Raw genomic sequence first — 15519 nt, 5'->3', positions numbered from 1 at the left:
AAAACTTTTATTTTGCTGAATAGAAGTTCAGGGAAAGATCATTAGAAGTGTAGGAAAAGGATAGGGAGGAATTATTCCACAGTATTATTGGCGTGTATTAGCGATACAAAAAATTTATTATTTGCTGTTCAGCGGTGCAGTTATATGTTCTAAAGCCTTTTTTTGGCATGTATTAGTGGGAAAAGGGCTTATTAGCCATTGTGTGGTGAAGTGAGAAAATTACAGACCTTTTTGGAGTATATTAGTGACAAAAAAAGAAAAGCATTATTTTTCGTTCAGCGGTGCAGTTATATGTTCTAAAGCTTTTTTGGCCATTCAGCGGTGCAGTTATATGTTCTAAAGCTTTTTTGGCGTGTATTACTGGGGGAAAAAAAAAGTATTATTTGCTGTTCAGTGGTGCAGTTATATGTTTTAAAGCCTTTTTTGGCATGTATTAGTGGCAAAAAAAGGGCTTATTTGCCGTTGTGTGGTCAAGTGAAAAAATTACAGCTCTTTTTGGCATGTATTAGTGCCGTAGTGTGGCATCAGAGCTGGTGTTTAGTGTAGTGGGAGCCATAGTTACTCCAAGGAGAATTCATCCGAAATGTGGAGAGACTGACCTTTGTCAAGATGAATCAGGCGTGGATCAGCCAGGTTTTCCACCCACCAATGCCTAATGCATCAGATTAGATCATCCATGCTGCCTCACCCAATCCTTGACAAAAGAGACCGGTTTCTTCTGGCTACCTGCCTCAGCTACTATTCTGATGCTGCCACCCGCCTGATTCCACACATCTGATGCCAAGTGCTTTTTCTTACACCCACCATCGTCAGCGTGTACTGTTATTGCCACCGACCTCCCCACTCTGTCACTGGGTCACTATGTGGTCTCCTGATGCTGCTGCCACCTCATCACTCAGGTCTCCTCATGCTGCTGCTGCCACCTCCTCACAAATTTTTATTGGACATACACTTGTATAAAACATAGAAATCCATATATATTAGCAGCATTTAATCACACAGTATTGATGTCCACAGATCTGTCACATTATAATACATATAATTGGCAGTAACTCTCCCAGGATTTTTTTTCCCTCACAGCCTGGGAGATTTACTGCCAATTATATGTATTATAATGTGACAGATCTGTGGACATCAATCCTGGGTGATTAAATGCCGCTAATATATATGGATTTCTATGTTTTATACAAGTGAATGTCCAATAAAAATTTGTGATTCTATATTACATGCTGTTCTGAGTCTAGTTTTGGGTATTTACTTGTAGTTAGTAAGGACAGCTCCATACCGGGCGGTTTTCGCTCTGCGATTTGGGTGTGCACCTCCACATTATGTCACCTTGCCAGTCTGTGGCCTCCTCATGCTGCTGCTGCTGCCACCTTCACACTATGTCACCTTGCCAGTCTGTGGCCTCCTCATGCTGCTGCCACCTTCACACTATGTCACCTTGCCCGTCTGTGGCGTCCTCGTGCTTCTGCTACCTCCACACTATGTCACCTTGTCACTCTGTGGTCTCCTCATGCTGCTGCTAAATCAACACTATGTCACTGGGCCACTCTGTGGCCTCCTCATGCTGCTGCCACCTCCACACTATGTCACCTTGCCAGTCTGTGGCCTCCTCATGCTGCTGCTAACTCAACACTATGTCACTGGGCCACTCTGTGGCTTCCTCATGCTGCTTCTACCTTAACACTATGTCATTGGGACACTCTGTGGACTTCTCAAGCTGTTCTCCCACTCTCCCTACTCTATGACTGGGCCACTATTTTGCCTTTTTGGCCTGATTGACATCATTTATTTGTCACTTCTGATCTGTCAGAAGGAAGGAAAAATGAGACGAACAACGGATCCTGTCTGTGTAGCAGCTGTAAGGCCCGTATGGTCCCATCTGAATTGGCTTATGATTTGGTAGCCAAAAGCAGGAGTGGGTACAAAACACCGAAGACATGCAAATATTCCATCCACGTGTCATTTCTGTTTTGGATCCACTCCTGTTTTTTTTTTGCATTAGCAATACTGATGGTTTACTGACCAAATGCTGACTGAGTGAAGGCAGACAGGATCCATTTTTGGGGGGTAATTGTTCAGACAGATCAGAGGAAGGGCAAAATAATCAGTGACGTCAACACAACATTATTGTTGACACCCTCTCCACTCTGTCAGGGGGGCTCTACTTCTATAAGCATTTAATAGAACAGGTTCTGTAGACATCTATGTGGAATCAGCTGACAACGGTGTAAAAGGAGTGCGCTCTTTCACGCTACAGTAGGAGCTTGGGCCTCTGCACAGTTCTTTATTCCTGGTGCTACCATCGACCTGTAAGGCTGAATTCACACTTGAGTTATTTGGTCAGTTTTGGCCCATGTGCGTGTCATACTGACTCACAGTATTGTTTCACTACCACAGCAGACTCCCTATGTGTGTTACTGCAAGGCACAGTGTTTTAATCCACTGTACATGCTCTCTGCAGCCAAGAAATAGCTGTTTTTTAACGCAATTCGCCGTGAATAAATTCGGATTGAAAATGATTCTTTTTGGAAAATTCAGCAAACCAGCAGAATCAAATTTTTGAGAAATTCGCTCTTCTATATTTGCAATCTTTGCAGTTTCTGACAAAATGCGTATGTAAATTGCTAACGATCACCCAAAGAACGAGCAAAAACTCTTGTTCATTGGGTGATCCTGTTGTTCGTGCAGGCACATCAATCATCATTTCTGGGCAGTAGATCATGCTGTCTAAACAGCGATCTGCTGCCCAGAAACAGTGCAGCTGTATGAGAACGAGTGATCACAATAGGAATCCCTCTTTCTCATACTGTGGAGGAGATCACTGAACGAGCCACCGACTGTCTGGATAGGTCATCAGTATCTGATCGGTGGGGGTAGCAGCCGCAGCCTTCTCCCTGCTTACCAAGCACAGTGCAGTACATTGTACAGCGGTTGTGCTTGGTATCACAGCTCTATAGGGCTGAGCTACGCCTAGGTCGTCACATGGCCTAGGGAAAGCTGAAAGATGGCCACTGCACTACTGTGAGTGCTGCTGCCTTTTCAAACAGCTGATCAGTGGGGGCCCCAGTTGTTGGACCCCCACCAATCAGATACTGATGACCTATCAAGAGGATTATGTAAGTCTCAGAAAACCCCTTTAAGTAAGTCAGTTTGTTTTTATAACATTGTAATCACTTGCTCACATCCCTCATTTTGGCGAAACTTTGAAAAAGCCTTAACATGGGGATAATGTAAGAAAAAAATTGTTGGCCCTCACAAAAAATAAGCTAAATATAACTGACATAACTGAAAATTGTACAAAAAGGTCTAATAGTAATGCACCAATTGTAGAAACCACAGGGCATGCCCAGTACATCTCCTTTGAGTTTCTCTGTTGCTAAGATGATCTCATCACCAGAGAAACATACAATGAGGATGCCTGGCTCTCTCAGTCAAGGCAAGCGGGGGTAGGGGGATGCCAAAGTCAGGAAAGTGGAGGAGCACCTGGGGGCTAGGGACAACCCCTTTGGTACATTGAAGACCTAATCTGCATATGGATTAGAACTAACATATCTCATGAATCGTGCAAAATTTTTTAGCTAGAAAGGTATTGTTTTAATCTGCAGGATCTACCCTACAAGGCAGTATGCCTGGTTTAACAGAGTTGAACCTGCTGACAAAATAGTTCAGTTTAGGGTACATTCACAAGAACGTATTGTTTTTCCGTGTCTGTTCCTTTTTTTTTGCAGACAGGATGCAGACCCATTTATTTCAGCGGGTGCGCAAAAAATGCAGACAGCACACCGTGTGCTATCCACATCCGTATGTCCGTTCCGTAACCCCGCAAAAAAAAATAGAGCATGTCCTATTCTTGTCTGTTTTGCGGACAATGTTAGGCATTGTTACAATGGATGGATCCGCAAAAAAACTAATGACATACGGACGTCATCAGTTTTTTTCGCGGATCCACAATTTGCGGGCCGCAAAATGCATACGGTCGTGTGAATGTAGCCTTATTCTGAGTCTTTAGTAGAGTCAACTGACCCTAATGTTTTAACTAAAATGAATGACCATTGTCTTTAATCATTTATGGAGGAGGAATAAAACTGGATGGAACAGGAGAAAAATAGCTAGGAAGGTTTATTACATGAGCCACTATAAGATACTTACTGGTCCTGTACATTAACTCATCATAATTACTTGTTTTTCTTTAGTGCCCATATATTTGAAGATATCATGAAAAATATTGTTCTCAAGGAACAAAGTGAAACAGATGCTAAAGAGAGTGAAAACGCAATCCCTAATGAAACTGTAGAGAATCATTTTGAGGATCTTCAAAATCAATCCCTTCCAACAAGTAACGTGACAGTAGAAAAAGTCAATAATACTGATGTTAAACAAAATAAAAAACGGTATTTCAAAAAGATGGGCATGTTTCAAATTGACCAAAATGCAAATCAGACATTGGTTGTTAAGTATCTCAGAAGGAAAAAAAATATGGTAAAGATGAAAGAAAAAAGAACCGCTGTTAATAGCCAAAAGAGCGAGCAGGGCTATAAGAAAAATGGGACCTTATTTGATGAAAACATGGCGCCAAATAATTCTGTACACAGTGATGTAAGGAATGGGACATTTACTCCAAGAGGGTTTAGTCCAAGAGGATTCAATCCACATGAACACAAATCTGAAATTGTAATTGGAGTATCCAGAGGAATGGATGGTAATTATGCAGAGTATGACCATGATGCCAGCTTCCTCACTGATGAAGAGAAAATCAAGCCTCAATATATTTTATATGAAGAACCATATAAAATAGAGACAGAGGATGATGTAAACCGCTACACTAACCCAGATAAGATAGTAGAACATTTCATGCGAACCTCAAAAGGAACAAAAAGGAATTACTATATTGCAGCTGAGGAAGTGCAGTGGGACTACACAGGAGGCTCAAGAAGGTACAGATCTTTGTTGTGTTCCTTCTCAGTTATAGTTATTTGCTACAATGTGCCCATAGCTATATTGTTAATTGTCTCGTATTGCATCATTGCTATGAACAATTGAATTTTAAGTACATGGTGGCTATTGTTCCTCTCTAATTAAAAGGGCAGAACCAGATACAGTGGTCCCTCAAGTTACAATATTAATTGGTTCCGGGACGACCATTGTATGTTGAAACCATTGTAACTTGAGTCTATAACTCTATGGAAAACTAGTAATTGGTTCCAAAACCCCAAAATCTAATCCCAGAATAAGAAAAATTGACGTTTTAAGAAAAATAAGCAGATAACCAAGACAGATAAAATAAGTCTTTACATATAACTGCCAGTAATATAAGCTGTAAATGACTTTCTATGGTGAGGGCAGGAACTTCTTTGGGGTATTGCATAGTACATACAGTACAGACCAAAAATTTGGACACACCTTCTCATTCAAAGAGTTTTCTTTATTTTCATGACTATGAAAATTGTAGATTCACACTGAAGGCATCACAACTATGAATTAACACATATGGAATTATATACATAACAAAAAAGTGTGAAACAACTGAAAATATGTCATATTCTAGGTTCTTCAAAGTAGCCACCTTTTGCTTTGATTACTGCTTTGCACACTGTTGGCATTCTCTTGATGAGCTTCAAGAGGTAGTCACCTGAAATGGTCTTCCAACAGTCTTGAAGGAGTTCACAGAGATGCTTAGCACTTGTTGGCTCTTTTGCCTTCACTCTGAGGTCCAGCTCACCCCAAACCATCTCGATTGGGTTCAGGTCCGGTGACTATGGAGGCCAGGTCATCTGGCGCAGCACCCCATCACTCTCCTTCATGGTCAAATAGCCCTTACACAGCCTGGAGGTGTGTTTGGGGTCATTGTCCTGTTGAAAAATAAATGATGGTCCAACTAAACGCAAACCGGATGGAATAGCATGCCGCTGCAAGATGCTGTGGTAGCCATGCTGGTTCAGTATGCCTTCAATTTTGAATAAATCCCCAACAGTGTCACCAGCAAAGCACCCCCACACCATCACACCTCCTCCTCCACGCTTCACGGTGGGAACCAGGCATGTAGAGTTAATCCGTTCACCTTTTCTGCGTCGCACAAAGACATGGTGGTTGGAACCAAAGATCTCAAATTTGGACTCATCAGACCAAAACACAGATTTCCACTGGTCTAATGTCCATTCCTTGTGTTCTTTAGCCCAAACAAGTCTCTTCTGCTTGTTGCCTGTCCTTAGCAGTGGTTTCCTAGCATATGACATATTTTCAGTTGTTTAACACTTTTTTGTTATGTATATAATTCCACATGTGTTAATTCATAGTTTTGATGCCTTCAGTGTGAATCTACAATTTTCATAGTCATGAAAATAAAGAAAACCCTTTTGAATGAGAAGGTGTGTCCAAACTTTTGGTCTGTACTGTACATGTACCAGAAAAAATCAAATGGACTGCTGTCCAAAGGAGCAGCATCTCCCGACACAGACAGGGGGAAGTACAGAGAATTTAGTACCACGGAGGACATACTACAAAACCAATAAAGGTGTTTTACCAGTGAAATAGCCATGTTAATTGGTTGGATCTGAATCTGAGGCATTATACAGTATGTTGAGTCATACATCAACTTACAATGGCCCAGAAAATATTGTATCTTGAGACCATTGTATCTTGAGGGATCACTGTATACTAAAATATAATGTTTAATACTCAGTGTCTTATACTGACACATTAGACAGCTGTAGCCTGAATGCTCCTTCAGCCGGGAGGGGAACAAGCTGTTGTTGGGAGAACAAGGGATAAGTCAAGTTGAAATCCAACAGACCAATACTTCAAGGCTGTTGTCATACACATTAGATGGTCGGCTGGAATTGGTGGGTTTATTTGGTGGGATAGCCTCAAATCATGTCCTGTTGGGATACTTTAGGTCTGCAGTTAAGAAAAACTGAGCACTGAATGCAGTTCACAGGTTGCATCCTACAAAAGTCAATATATAGAGAACTAAGCAAATTAGTTTGTTTTTTTCCCACAGGAACCAAGTAAATGAAAAACATATTGGTGAAACAAGGCAGACCATGTACACAAAGGTTGTATTTCGAAAGTACCTCGACAGCACTTTTACAAAACCTGATGTAGAAGGTGAATATGAAGAACATCTTGGCCTACTTGGACCTGTCATTAGAGCTGAAGTTGAGGATATTATCCAGGTAAGAAACCAAGGGAGGAATTTATCATTCCTGCCATGCCAGATTTAAAAAAGGGGGCACGGGGAGGGTGAGGTATGGGCCATCAGCACTGGCTTATTTATCAATATTTATACCTGACAAGGTATCCAGCAGTGCAGGGCCCATCAAGACATAGCATTTTCCTGTCTTGATAAATCAGGGCCCAAGTTTATAATTGTTGTAGACCAGTGCTTCTCAACCAGGGATCCCTGGAACCTTGGGATTTCTAGACCATTGACCAGTGATTCCCATGAACACGGCAACAAGACCTGTCATTTTTACCATAAGGAAAGTAAACGGATTTCAGTTTGTATAAAGATGCTTTTAAAAGCAGTAAACATATCTGAGCCAAGTTATCGTACTGGACAAGAATTATAGCATGGTATACCTTCCTATATGTCAGATTTCTTTGAGTTCTTTGGGGTTCCCCAGGAGTGGAAACATTTTAAAACGTTCCCCTGAAGTATTAGGAATTACTGTTGTAGATTTAGTGTAGATCATCCCTGTAGTCTTTAGAATTAATGTTGGATATTCGGGCGTGCCTAGATAGTTGGGGCACAACAAAGAGCGCACAATAGGGTTGTACGTTCTACACAATGTGTATAATATAGAAGGTGTACAAATGGAGGCTCACCTTATGGGGTTGTGCTAAAAATAGGCACAACCCTATTGAAGACTTGATACAAAATAGGATGTCATCGGGTGTGCTGTCGTAGGTGGTAGTTCCTTCAAAATGGGATGCCCAGTCCCGCAAGGAGATGCTTGGATTAGAATAAGGCCTAGTTCACACGAACGTTTTTTTTGCGGGTGTACGGGCCGTTTTTTTGTGTTCCGTATACGGTCCGTATACGGAACCATTCATTTCAATGGTTCCGCAAAAAAAACGGAATGTGTTCCGTATGCCTTCCGTTTCCGTTTTTCCGTTTTTCCGTTCCGTTGAGGCCTAGTTCACACGACCGTATGGCTTTAATAGTTTTTTGCGGTCCGTTTTTCACGGATCCGTTGTTCCGTTTTTGAGTTCCGTTGTGTTTCCGTTTCCGTTCCGTTGTTCCGTTCCGTTTTTCCGTATGCCATGTACAGTTTACAGTAATTACATAGGAAAAATTGGGCTGGCCATAACATTTTCAATAGATGGTTCAGAAAAAACGGAACGGAAACGGAAGACATACGGATGCATTTCTGTATGTGTTCCGTTTTTTTTGCGGATCCATTGACTTGAATGGAGCCACGACCCGTGATTTACGGCCAAATATAGGACAAGCTCTATCTTTCAACGGAACGGAAAAAACGGAAACGGAAGGCATACGGAACACATTCCGTTTTTTTTGCGGAACCATTGAAATGAATGGTTCCGTATACGGACCGTATACGGAACACAAAAAAACGGCCCGTACACCCGCAAAAAAAACGTTCGTGTGAACTAGGCCTGAAAGATAGAGCTTGTCCTATATTTGGCCGTAAATCACGGGTCGTGGCTCCATTCAAGTCAATGGATCCGCAAAAAAAACGGAACACATACAGAAATGCATCCGTATGTCTTCCGTTTCCGTTCCGTTTTTTCTGAACCATCTATTGAAAATGTTATGGCCAGCCCAATTTTTCCTATGTAATTACTGTAAACTGTACATGGCATACGGAAAAACGGAACGGAACAACGGAACGGAAACGGAAACACAACGGAACTCAAAAACGGAACAACGGATCCGTGAAAAACGGACCGCAAAAAACTATTAAAGCCATACGGTCGTGTGAACTAGGCCTAAGAGTTCCTGCTTTGGCACTTATTTTTTTCTAAGGGCTCTTTCACACCTGCGTTCTTTTCTTCCGGCATAGAGTTCCGTCGTCGGGGCTCTATGCCGGAAGAATCCTGATCAGTTTTATCCTAATGCATTCTGAATGGAGAGAAATCCGTTCAGGATGCATCAGGATGTCTTCAGTTCCGGACCGGAACGTTTTTTGGCCAGAGAAAATACCGCAGCATGCTGCGCTTTTTGCTCCGGCCAAAAATCCTGAAGACTTGCCGCAAGGCCGGATCCGGAATTAATGCCCATTGAAAGGCATTAATCCGCATCCGGCCTTAAGCTAAACGCCGTTTCGGCGCATTGCCGGATCCGACGTTTAGCTTTTTCTCAATGGTTACCATGGCTGCCGGGACGCTAAAGTCCTGGCAGCCATAGTAAAGTGTAGTGGGGAGCAGGGGAGCAGCATACTTACCGTCCGTGCGGCTCCCGGGGCGCTCCAGAGTGACGTCAGGGCGCCCCAAGCGCATGGATCACGTGATCGCATGGCACGTCATCCATGCGCATGGGGCGCTCTGACGTCATTCTGGAGCTGCACGGACTGTAAGTATACCGCTCCCCCGCTCCCCACTACTACTATGGCAACCAGGACTTTAATAGCGTCCTAGCTGCCATAGTAACACTGAAAGCATTTTGAAGACGGATCCGTCTTCAAATGCTTTCAGTTCACTTGCGTTTTTCCGGATCTGGCGTGTAATTCCGGCAAGTGGAGTACACGCCGGATCCGGACAACGCAAGTGTGAAAGAGGCCTAACCTGATGAAGGGGACCCAAGACTCCCTGAAACAAGTTGTTTCTTATAGCCTACACGCATTTTATTGAAATAAAGAAGATTTGCTAACTCTCAAGACTGTCTATTCCCGGTCTCTGAGCGCCGAAGCAGGAACTCTTATTCTAATCTTTAGAATTAAAGCATTTAGAAATAGTAATAAATCTACACCAGGCATGATCAACCTGCGGCCCTCCAGCTGTTGTAAAACTACAACTCCCTCAATACCCTGCTGTAGGCTGATAGCTGTAGGCTGTTTGGGCATGCTGGGAGTTGTAGTTTTGCAACAGCTGGAAGGCCGCAGGTTGAGCATTCCTGATCTACACAATTCTAAGCAATTATTTAAATGCTGACAAGACAGCGATCAGATTACATACTGCCAATAGATATCTATGAAAAGGAGTGAGGTGAGGAGGAGTAGTGAGCTACATAGAGAGAGAGAGGGTATTTAAAGAGACAGACACATGTGTTGCCCATAGAAATCTATAAAAACGGAAAGAAGAATGAGCCACTTTAGAGAGAAACAAGGCATTTTTCTAGATATATTACAAAGTTACTTATATTCACCTATACTATTGACTTAAAGTGAAGTTTGTTGAAACGTCTGGGACCATTTAACTTTATATATTTACTTTGATAGCATGGAGTGTGAAATTCCACCCAGATTTTCATGAGGCTTTCCCTAGATTTCCACATTGATTCTGCACCAAAAACCAGGTGTGTTACTTGCGGATCCTGTAATTGGTTTTATCCAAACTCAATGGTCGCTTGACCAATTTAATCCCGCTTGGGGCCCACTCTTACATATGATCTGTAAAACTTAACTTTTATTTTTACATAGAGGCTGGGTAATAGGGGAGGGACGGTGATATCTATAAAGCAGGGAATGACTGCATGCACGCGCCATAACCCCATGCTCGCCTGACGAAGCCGCACCAGCGGTGAAACATGTCAGGAGGGGTTTTTAGAAACAGCTGATAGGGACTGTTGCCAGAGGAAAATTTGCAGTCTACAGTAGTCACGGGGATAGAAAGGATGCTGTATCAGGCGAGGAAGACTATCGCAGCAAAATGGATACAGGGGATACCCCCAGAGGTATCGGAATATGTTGCTAGAATGAATGTGGTGGTGCGTCTTGAGAGGGGTGTGTACCAGAAAAGAAAATGCTTGACTAAATTTGAGGCTATTTGGGGTAACTGGATAGATAGATCAGGATGCTGTAGTTCTTGGCTAGCATTAACAAGGAGTGTTCTGGGTGCCCGATAAGGCTGATCTGGGAAAGTGTCTGTGTATGATCTGGTGATATGTGAAATGTGTGGTGTACGTTTGTTGGTGTCTGATGTGTGATGTGTGACCGTGGAATGTGTGCCATAACTGTATGGGAGCATAGTTCATTGGGGCTCTTGGCCTGTAATATATATCAAAATTAATGGATCAGGTGCCGATATGATGAGGAGAAGAAGGCTTAGGAGGTAGTTATGCTCCTATTACAAGGATGTCCTGCTCTTGGAAGGTTGGGGTGGGGAGGGGAGGGGGGTGTTTATAGGGATGTTTGTTGAGGGGGAAAGAATAGATAAGTAAAAGTCTAGACCCATTGTGTAAATTCCTACAATATTACGGTCTTAGGATGTATATCATGTACATTGTGCTTATGTGATATTTTGTACATTTATCCTTTGTACCTGATGTCTTTTTGATGAGTGGATATTTGATTTGACTGTCATTTGATGATGAAAATGAAAAAAAAAATGATAATAAAAAATTATCTGATTCAAAAAAGAAACAGCTGATAGGAAGGGACTAGGGATGAGCGAACTCGAACTGTATAGTTCGGGTTCGTACCGAATTTTGGGGTGTCCGTGACACGGACCCGAACCCGGACATTTTCGTAAAAGTCCGGGTTCGGGTTCGGTGTTCGTCGCTTTCTTCGCGCTTTTGTGACGCTTTCTTGGCGCTTTTTGAAAGGCTGCAAAGCAGCCAATCAACAAGCGTCATACTACTTGCCCCAAGAGGCCATCACAGCCATGCCTACTATTGGCATGGCTGTGATTGGCCAGAGCACCATGTGACCCAGCCTCTATTTAAGCTGGAGTCACATAGCGCCGCCCGTCACTCTGCTCTGATTAGCGTAGGGAGAGGTTGCGGCTGCGACAGTAGGGCGAGATTAGGCAGATTAACTCCTCCAAAGGACTTGATTAACTGATCGATCTGCAGCTGTGGATCATTGAGCTGCTGATCCTCAATTGCTCACTGTTTTTAGGCTGCACAGACCGTTTGTCAGTCTCATTTTTCTGGGGTGATCGGCGGCCATTTTGTGTCTTGTGGTGCGCCAGCACAAGCTGCGACCAAGTGCATTTAACCCTCAATGGTGTGGTTGTTTTTTGGCTAAAGCCTACATCAGGGTGAAGCTGTCACACCAAGTGCATTTAACCAGCAATAGTCTGTTCATTTTTTGGCCATATACAAAATCAGGGGCAAGCTGCGCCTGTCACCAAGTGCATTTAACCCTCAATGGTGTGGTTGTTTTTTGGCTAAAGCCTACATCAGGGTGAAGCTGTCACACCAAGTGCATTTAACCAGCAATAGTCTGTTCATTTTTTGGCCATATACAAAATCAGGGGCAAGCTGCGCCTGTCACCAAGTGCATTTAACCCTCAATGGTGTGGTTGTTTTTTGGCTAAAGCCTACATCAGGGTGAAGCTGTCACACCAAGTGCATTTAACCAGCAATAGTCTGTTCATTTTTTGGCCATATACAAAATCAGGGGCAAGCTGCGCCTGTCACCAAGTGCATTTAACCCTCAATGGTGTGGTTGTTTTTTGGCTAAAGCCTACATCAGGGTGAAGCTGTCACACCAAGTGCATTTAACCAGCAATAGTCTGTTCATTTTTTGGCCATATCCCAGTCTAATTCTGTCACTAAATCCATACCGGTCACCCAGCGCCTAAATACTAGGCCTCAAATTTATATCCAGCTAAATCTGTCCCTAGTGCTGTAGCTGGGCGAGTTATTTAGTGTCCGTTCAAGCACATTTCTTGTTCTGGGTTGAAATACAATTCCCAATTTAGCAATTTCATAATTTAGTGGTTCCTGCTATATCAGAGCTATTTGAAATCTATCCCAAAAAGGGTATATAATATTGAAGGTGCACATTGGGTCATTCAGAATAACTTCACACACACCCGCTACTGTGTATTTCCAAGTCTAATTCTGTCACTAAACCCATACCTGTCACCCAGCGCCTAAATACTAGGCCTCAAATTTAAATCCCTCTAAATCTCTCGTTACCCACCGCTGTACTGTTGTTGCTGGGCAAGATATTTAGTGTCCGTCAAAGCACATTTTTTGTTCTGGGTTGAAGTACAATTCCCAATTTAGCAATTTCATAATTTAGTGGTTTCTGCTATATCAGAGCTATTTGAAATCTATCCCTAAAAGGGTATATAATATTGAAGGTGCACATAGGGTCATTCAGAATAACTTCACACACACGCTTCTGTGCATTTCCAAGTCTAATTCTGTCACTAAATCCATACCGGTGACCCAGCGCCTAAATACTAGGCCTCAAATTTAAATCCCTCTAAATCTCTCGTTACCCACCGCTGTACTGTTGTTGCTGGGCAAGATATTTAGTGTCCGTCAAAGCACATTTTTTGTTCTGGGTTGAAGTACAATTCCCAATTTAGCAATTTCATAATTTAGTGGTTTCTGCTATATCAGAGCTATTTGAAATCTATCCCTAAAAGGGTATATAATATTGAAGGTGCACATAGGGTCATTCAGAATAACTTCACACACACGCTTCTGTGCATTTCCAAGTCTAATTCTGTCACTAAATCCATACCGGTGACCCAGCGCCTAAATACTAGGCCTCAAATTTAAATCCCTCTAAATCTCTCGTTACCCACCGCTGTACTGTTGTTGCTGGGCAAGATATTTAGTGTCCGTCAAAGCACATTTTTTGTTCTGGGTTGAAGTACAATTCCCAATTTAGCAATTTCATAATTTAGTGGTTCCTGCTATATCAGAGCTATTTGAAATCTATCCCAAAAAGGGTATATAATATTGAAGGTGCACATTGGGTCATTCAGAATAACTTCACACACACCCGCTACTGTGTATTTCCAAGTCTAATTCTGTCACTAAACCCATACCTGTCACCCAGCGCCTAAATACTAGGCCTCAAATTTAAATCCCTCTAAATCTCTCGTTACCCACCGCTGTACTGTTGTTGCTGGGCAAGATATTTAGTGTCCGTCAAAGCACATTTTTTGTTCTGGGTTGAAGTACAATTCCCAATTTAGCAATTTCATAATTTAGTGGTTTCTGCTATATCAGAGCTATTTGAAATCTATCCCTAAAAGGGTATATAATATTGAAGGTGCACATAGGGTCATTCAGAATAACTTCACACACACGCTTCTGTGCATTTCCAAGTCTAATTCTGTCACTAAATCCATACCGGTGACCCAGCGCCTAAATACTAGGCCTCAAATTTAAATCCCTCTAAATCTCTCGTTACCCACCACTGTACTGTTGTTGCTGGGCAAGATATTTAGTGTCCGTCAAAGCACATTTTTTGTTCTGGGTTGAAGTACAATTCCCAATTTAGCAATTTCATAATTTAGTGGTTTCTGCTATATCAGAGCTATTTGAAATCTATCCCTAAAAGGGTATATAATATTGAAGGTGCACATAGGGTCATTCAGAATAACTTCACACACACGCTTCTGTGCATTTCCAAGTCTAATTCTGTCACTAAATCCATACCGGTGACCCAGCGCCTAAATACTAGGCCTCAAATTTAAATCCCTCTAAATCTCTCGTTACCCACCGCTGTACTGTTGTTGCTGGGCAAGATATTTAGTGTCCGTCAAAGCACATTTTTTGTTCTGGGTTGAAGTACAATTCCCAATTTAGCAATTTCATAATTTAGTGGTTCCTGCTATATCAGAGCTATTTGAAATCTATCCCAAAAAGGGTATATAATATTGAAGGTGCACATTGGGTCATTCAGAATAACTTCACACACACCCGCTACTGTGTATTTCCAAGTCTAATTCTGTCACTAAACCCATACCTGTCACCCAGCGCCTAAATACTAGGCCTCAAATTTAAATCCCTCTAAATCTCTCGTTACCCACCGCTGTACTGTTGTTGCTGGGCAAGATATTTAGTGTCCGTCAAAGCACATTTTTTGTTCTGGGTTGAAGTACAATTCCCAATTTAGCAATTTCATAATTTAGTGGTTTCTGCTATATCAGAGCTATTTGAAATCTATCCCTAAAAGGGTATATAATATTGAAGGTGCACATAGGGTCATTCAGAATAACTTCACACACACGCTTCTGTGCATTTCCAAGTCTAATTCTGTCACTAAATCCATACCGGTGACCCAGCGCCTAAATACTAGGCCTCAAATTTAAATCCCTCTAAATCTCTCGTTACCCACCGCTGTACTGTTGTTGCTGGGCAAGATATTTAGTGTCCGTCAAAGCACATTTTTTGTTCTGGGTTGAAGTACAATTCCCAATTTAGCAATTTCATAATTTAGTGGTTTCTGCTATATCAGAGCTATTTGAAATCTATCCCTAAAAGGGTATATAATATTGAAGGTGCACATAGGGTCATTCAGAATAACTTCACACACACGCTTCTGTGCATTTCCAAGTCTAATTCTGTCACTAAATCCATACCGGTGACCCAGCGCCTAAATACTAGGCCTCAAATTTAAATCCCTCTAAATCTCTCGTTAC

At 42.2% G+C, this 15519-nt stretch overlaps 1 protein-coding gene across 1 annotated transcript in view; it reads left to right on the top strand.

The window, feature by feature from the left end:
- The window catches only part of F5 (coagulation factor V), a 170906-nt gene that overhangs the window by 73287 nt on the left and 82100 nt on the right, over window positions 1–15519 (top strand). Inside the window, exons 14-15 of the mRNA XM_044283579.1 lie at window positions 4200–4940; window positions 7004–7178. Of these exons, the coding sequence (XP_044139514.1) occupies window positions 4200–4940; window positions 7004–7178 (916 nt within the window). The remainder of the gene's footprint in view (window positions 1–4199; window positions 4941–7003; window positions 7179–15519) is intronic.

Source organism: Bufo gargarizans, chromosome 3 (genome assembly GCF_014858855.1).
Source record: "Bufo gargarizans isolate SCDJY-AF-19 chromosome 3, ASM1485885v1, whole genome shotgun sequence".
Classification (NCBI taxonomy): Eukaryota; Metazoa; Chordata; class Amphibia; order Anura; family Bufonidae; genus Bufo; species Bufo gargarizans.
This window is presented reverse-complemented; position numbering and strand designations above follow the sequence as displayed.